Source organism: Ochotona princeps, chromosome 3 (assembly GCF_030435755.1).
Source record: "Ochotona princeps isolate mOchPri1 chromosome 3, mOchPri1.hap1, whole genome shotgun sequence".
Taxonomy (NCBI): domain Eukaryota; kingdom Metazoa; phylum Chordata; class Mammalia; order Lagomorpha; family Ochotonidae; genus Ochotona; species Ochotona princeps.
Genome location: NC_080834.1, coordinates 106713350 through 106719862, shown reverse-complemented (window position 1 = coordinate 106719862; position 6513 = coordinate 106713350). Strand labels below are relative to the sequence as shown.

At 40.1% G+C, this 6513-nt stretch overlaps 1 protein-coding gene across 1 annotated transcript in view; it reads right to left on the bottom strand.

Moving 5' to 3' along the window:
* Positions 1–2409: 2409 nt before the first annotated feature.
* PEX5L (peroxisomal biogenesis factor 5 like) overlaps positions 2410–6513 on the bottom strand; it is a 161917-nt gene continuing 157813 nt past the window's right edge. Inside the window, exons 14-15 of the mRNA XM_058661303.1 lie at positions 6070–6227; positions 2410–3047 (exon numbers count right to left, since the gene is read on the bottom strand). Of these exons, the coding sequence (XP_058517286.1) occupies positions 2843–3047; positions 6070–6227 (363 nt within the window). The 3' untranslated portion in view covers positions 2410–2842. The remainder of the gene's footprint in view (positions 3048–6069; positions 6228–6513) is intronic.

The following is a 6513-nucleotide window of genomic DNA, read 5'->3' as shown; positions in this document are numbered from 1 at the left end:
AAGATCTGCCTTTCAGGAGACAAGGGCAATGACCTTGGAAGTAGATCTAGGGAATGAAGAACCAGTATGATTGGCTCAGGAAGAAAGTACTCATCCTCTACTCTAGCCTTCCTCCTCCTTCCCAGCACAGAAAAACAGCTAATCAGAAATAGTTCAGCTTTGAAATTCAGCAATGAGCTCATGCTTTCTCTACATTTTCACCCAGTCTACTGGGAAAGTCAGTCCCTGAAAGTCTCCTCTATGCAACTACATGGCCCTTTTGGTGCAAGAGTGCCATTCTCTAGAAGCTCTTACACACACACACACACACACACACATGAACTCAAAGTATGCCCAGAGTTCCTACCAAGGGAACCAAGGACACCAGTTCCTTCAAATAAATAGTAAGAGTAAATTAAATGACAATTTTTTGTATCATGATGATGAGACACCAAAAACAGCTGTGCCTTAAAAATGTGTATACACTTTAAAAATGCATATGTTGTTCACAATAAGTAGCTTCATAATCTTTGCTACCTAATTTCTGCTGTTGCACTATTTCTATAAGCTTTCACTTTTTTTTTTTTGCTTAGCAGCAACCAAATAAAACTCCATTTACCCTACTTTCAGACTTTAAATTGTCATTGGCTTCATGTATGGGGTATCAGCAAGGCTGAAAGAGCATCACATCAGCATCCTAGTTCACTAGGAGAGTACTTCTTCACTGCTTTAAATCATTTGTTAGAGGCTCCTAGGACTAGGACAGATTCAACTGGCCAATCAGGGAAATGCAAAGAATGTGAAGAGGGGCAGGTAGAGAAAGGATACTGGTCTACCAGAAATAATCAAACAGGCAGCTACTGTGGAAACCGGTCCCAAAATTCTTTCACAGATTGGATTTCTAGGAGTCTGGAATTTGGAAAAATATCATTCTTGAAAATGTTATTGAACTTCACTTTGGATCTGAGGAAGTGTGGGCTGAAACTGAGTGGTTACTACTGTCCCACAGTGAATGCTCCATGACTGTCTTCTTCTGCTTACCTGGGACCATCGCCTTGCCCTAGACATCTTGAACTGTGAGTGTCAACTTGGCACCCACCACTCTCAGGGCCCTCAACCCTTTGTCTTTACAAATGAGAATGACTTATGAAATACATATAATCCTCAAACTTGTGGTTTCATTTTAATTCAAGGCTCCTCCCATCCTGGAGACTTCAAGGTTGGAGAGGTGAGGGTTAAAATCTGCACTTAGCATTCAAATAATTAGATTTTTCAGCATGTGTGCGCATTTCAAACTTAGTGGAAACTTATTTTCCAGACTTTTTTGACCAAATTCTTGCGCGCGTGTGTGTGTGTGTGTGTGTAAAAAGAATCATTAATGGAATGAACAATTATTAACTAAAAAACATGATGAAAGGGTTGGTAGTAGGCTCTGAACAATGAACAATGAAGGAGAAAGGTAGAGAATGATAGCAAACACTGGTATAATTACATATTGTTAGCAATTTGGAGAAAATTTTTCTAATACTTCAAAGGTGTATCTTTCAAAATCATCACACTCCAAACACATACATAAAAAACGAAGGGAAGGGTAACCAATGGAATGAAACACCACTGCCAATAGAAATTCCCAATACTTGCTAGATGTTTAAGATCATAAGAGCCAAAGGGACATGCATCTTTTGTATTAAACTGATGACATTCAGTGAGAGCCAGTTAGAAAAGGCTGAACTTCTATCACTTAGAATGCAAGAAGGTGAACAGTGCAGATTATTATGGAACTAAGAAAACACATAATTTTTAGGAAAAATGTATTTATCACTCTTAAGAAACGTCATTTAAAATATTAACAGTTTAAAAGGAATATTGTTGTGCAGGGCAATTAGAAAGCCAGTAAAATATGACACTCAAGCAAGTTAATGCAAACTCAAGAGAAATCACAGTCTCGTGAAACTTTCTATTCTGGTAAAGAATGCCTCAGGAGACCGATGGTACCTTGTCAATTATTTCAGTTCCTACAGTCCCAGGAAGCATGTGCATAAGATCTGAGTTTGCCATATTTACACCTTGTGTCATACCAGTTTTAAGAAAACACTCCTTCAAAAACCTACACTATGAAAAGCTATTTTCAGGATTTTTTTAAATTTGGTCCGTTGATCTAACAAGGTTGAATTTTCAAATCTTTCACCCCCAAGTTAAAAATTGGAGCAACAAAACAAAACTCCAGCAAGGCATACATAAGATAGTAAAGTGCATATATACAATCCCAGAAAAATTTGGATTGGGAACAGCAAAAAATCCTAGTGCAAAAACTGCTTTTGCCAGCAAAGCTTGCTCTCTCTCTGGAATCAAAGGGTTACAGAAAAGTTAAAATTGGAACAGGTTTAAGCAATGCCTGTCTTTAGTCAAGAGTTAATATATGTGCATGCACCTACAGCCCAAACTATGTTCAGTCTTGCAAAAGGGGGCTTCAGGGGACAGTTTTGAAGCAGCCAGCATTCCTTAATCTGAGGAAGTGCTTTCTTTGTGTGTCCTGAGAGCTGCAACTCTCTCAGCTGCAACTGGGAACAGAACATCCAGTGAACAGTTCTGCAACATGCCTGCTCTTTGTGAAGAGCGTTCTTGACTCTCAGTTCTTTTTCTGAACCTGACCTCGACCCTACCTACATAGAACATTTTGTGCTTTTGGATCTGAACAGAGACTGGGCATTGTCTGTAGGAATTATCTTCTGAGATATATGACCTTGGCCTTTTCAATATCTGATATATTCTTTTTGAAATTCATAATAAAATAGTTTTTGATTTCTCAATATGGTTATACAGATGAAGGAGTATTATTTTTTTAAAATTGGTTTCTTTCCCTTCAAGGATCCAAGTTGAACGCTCTTAGGAGAACATCCAGGTCGCCAAGATTAGCCGCCTGGAAGAGTTCCGGCTGGTCCATCAGAGACAGCGCGATCCTGAGGGCAGCCCAGATATTCCCAGAGATTGCAGGATGTGGAACTTGCTGCTGATTCCTGCTCTTCCTTTGCAAGCTGAGGGCGGTGAGGAAATTACTGACCGCTTCTCTAAGAGGGTAGAAAAACAGACATCTTAAATTTGCAACCAATTAGATGAAACCTTAAAAATGCAACCAACAAATCAAATTATTTTAATGTAAAATCCAAAATCATCTCTCCATGGCACTTTGGATGGTCAGATGAACAAACTTCTGATTTATTATTCTTTTGTGAACATCGTGAAATAGAGTAAAATCAGCAAGTAAAAAAGCAAAAAGTTAATTTTACTTAGCAATGTCATGCATGAGAGAAAGAATGACAGAGAATCACTGACTCACTAATGCATTTGGCTGCTCCCACACCAGGGATGATGCGAAGATTTCATCCCTCTGCAGATATAATTTCTATAACGAGAGCTTAGTGGAAGATGATAAAGCTGCTCCTAAACAAAGTAGTCTAACTTGTTCTTTTACTGATAAAAATTCAGAATGCAGATAGGGTGAGGTTGATTTACTATCAGGGAATCAGGGATAGAATCCTAGTTATTTAACATTCCTTAGATCTTTTCTGCTATGCTGGCTCAGTTTCCCCGACAGTGGAACAGAGGGAATAGAAGTCATGGTGAACCCTTGTGAGTGGGGTTGATGTTGTGGCATAGCTCATTAAGCCATTGCCTGGGACACCACTACACTCCCCATTGAGCTCCCTGCTAAAATAATCTGGAAAAAGCAGCGGGAAATGGTCCAAGTGTTTGGGTCCCTCCCACCCATGTAGGAGACCTGGAAGTTGTTCCTGGCTTTGGCTTGGTCCAGCGTTGGCCGTTGAGGTCATCTAGGGAGTGAATCAGTGGATGAAATGACTCTCCGTTTTTCCCTTTTTCCCTGTAATTCTTCCAAAACAAATAAATAAATCTGTGTTTTTAAACCTTGTCAATGCGGTTAAATCCATTTGTATGAAAGCTCTGAACTTGAAGTAAATCAATAGTTCTCAAAGTGCAGTCTGGGAAAACTTGGGGGTTAGTGAGGTCAAAATTATTCTTACAATGAACTGAGATGTAATTTTGCCTTCTCAGTTTTATTTTTTTATATGAGCATGATCGAAGTTTTCAGGGACTAAGTATTTATTCCAACATATTGGATGCAGAAACAGATACTAGAGCAAGCAGGTGATTAAATAACTTATGAAACTATAAAAGCAACGCCACCCTTGAACTTTTTTTTTATTCACTGGCTTTAGAAAATCATTATACCGTTGTAAAACATGTGCTTTATGTTAGTGTGTAGTAAGTTTAATTAACTCTAAATCTAAGCTGTTCTCAGTTTGATTTTTTTCTTTTAAAAATATTTTATTTTCATTTGAAAGGTAGATTCTTACCTCTCTCAAGGAAAGAGAAGAAGAGAGAGAGGTATCCTATGGTTCAATGGCCAAAGTTGAACTGATCTGAAGCTGGGAGCCAGGTGTTTCTTCCTAGCCTCTCATGTGGTTCGGGGGCCCAAGGCTGTGGACCATCTTCTGCTGCTTTCACACAGGAAGCTGGATTTGAATTGGAGCACTGGGGACACAAACCGGTGCTCATGTGGGATGCATGCACTTGCAGGCAGAGTTTTAGCCTACTTACTGCGCTGGCCTCGTTCTTTAATTTCAACATGGTAAACAGAGTAATTAAACAGTTGGTGGAAAAATAAAATTAAACGATAAATTATTCTGGTCCAAATATTTTAGAAATCAATGCTGGTTTTTTTTTTTTCATTATAGGTACTTTTTCTACGAACTTTCTGAAGCTTTTGCTTGCCGTAAGTTTCAGCATTTTTGGCTCATAATAAACATCTTTTAAACCCATTTTAAAAACATTTTGACATACTATCAGGTAATACAAATGAAGGGTTATGAACAGCCTCAAGGCAAAAGAGACTGTTAGGAGTGCAAGGAATTGAGCATCTCAACCATCCTTCCAGGTCCTCCAGCTCATTGCTGCTCAGGCAGGGGCGGACTTCTAGGTCTGCTCTCCATGGAAACCCAACACCGTATTATGTACCTGACAAACTAACCCTTGCCAAGAAAAATCATACCAGTTCAATTTGTGTCTGCTTTTTTCAAAACTTCTTCACACATGTTATCTCACTTAATGTGCAAGGTAGTTACTAGGCATGGAATAAGAAACTTTGAAAGTGAAGCTATGTTTCTAATTGCAACACACACCATCCGGGCATTTGCTTGTCTACACTGTTAGATTGTCCTGACAGTAAAAGACAGTTGGAAAGGGTCCTGTGTGTGGCAACCTGAGTAATAGAAGGAAATTGGTGTAGACAAAGATAGAAAGTCTAGTATCATACTGTCAAGGTATATATTAACTATTACACTGGGCATCCTTCTTTTGGATAGAAAATGTGTAAGGCAATGTGAGTTCACTTTCTGGTAGGTTTAAAACTAATCTTTAGTTCTCACTTTTCCAATTTTGAAGGTAAAATTTGTTTACTTAGGAAACAGAAAAGTAGAAAAGACAAAGAGATCAGCCTTTCATATGGTCATGTATGGTCCCTGCCAAGCGGGAAAAAGAAAAGTATACCTGCATGACAGTGATGGACAGTGAGACTTGCATGAGAAAGGCAGTTTATACTCAATCTACCAGTTCCTCCACCCTCAATTCCATTAGAGCATCTGGGCTGTTGGCTTTGTTTTCCTAAATATTGGGTCTGGGATTTCCTGCTGTCCTTTTTCAGGACCCTAACCAATGCTCCACCCCACCCCACCCCACCAGATTCCTTTTACTCTTAACCATGCATGCTTCTGAAACGCATTCCTGAGGGGATGTTGAGAACTCAGGATTCTCAGCCTTATCCAGGCTGGCCAACATCAATCCCTGGGAGAGGAGCATGGACAACTAGACCAGCTCCATGTGGCTCTCCTGAAAGCTAGAGACCCAGACACCCTGGTGGTTCCCAGGGACTCAGGCCTTGTCTCCAGATCTACTGTTCAGAGGAGGGACATCCCCCTACAAAGGGAGGAATTTCTATTGGGAAACACTGTTTCTGTTCATTCAGCCTCAATGCTGAGGAAGGTTTCCAGCTCACAGGCTGTCATCACATGTCACCTGTAGGCTCCCAGGTTGATGCAGCTGATCCCCAGGTTGTATCTGGAGCGGATGAAGCCTGGCTGAATCTCCAGTGCTCGCGTGTAGGCCTCCACGGCTTCCTCACTGCGGTCTCCATTGGCCAACGTTGCCCCGAGACGGTTCCACAATGAATAGTCCTGATGACAAAATAAGAGCTTTCTAACAACCCATACAAGCCACAGGGACAGGGTGTGTCTGCAGAGCAGAGGGCTACAAACTCATTCAGGACCCATAGACAAGGACCACATGAGGTGAATGACTTGAAATTTTTTATGAGCAACTTTGTGAAATGACTCTCATTCATTACAGAGTAATTAACTATTTGATGCTGTCATTAATTGATGATGCTAATTTGGTTTGTCATTTACACTGATCACTTTCAACCACCGAAGCCAGGGAAATTAAGTGTACAAGTAGTGTGAA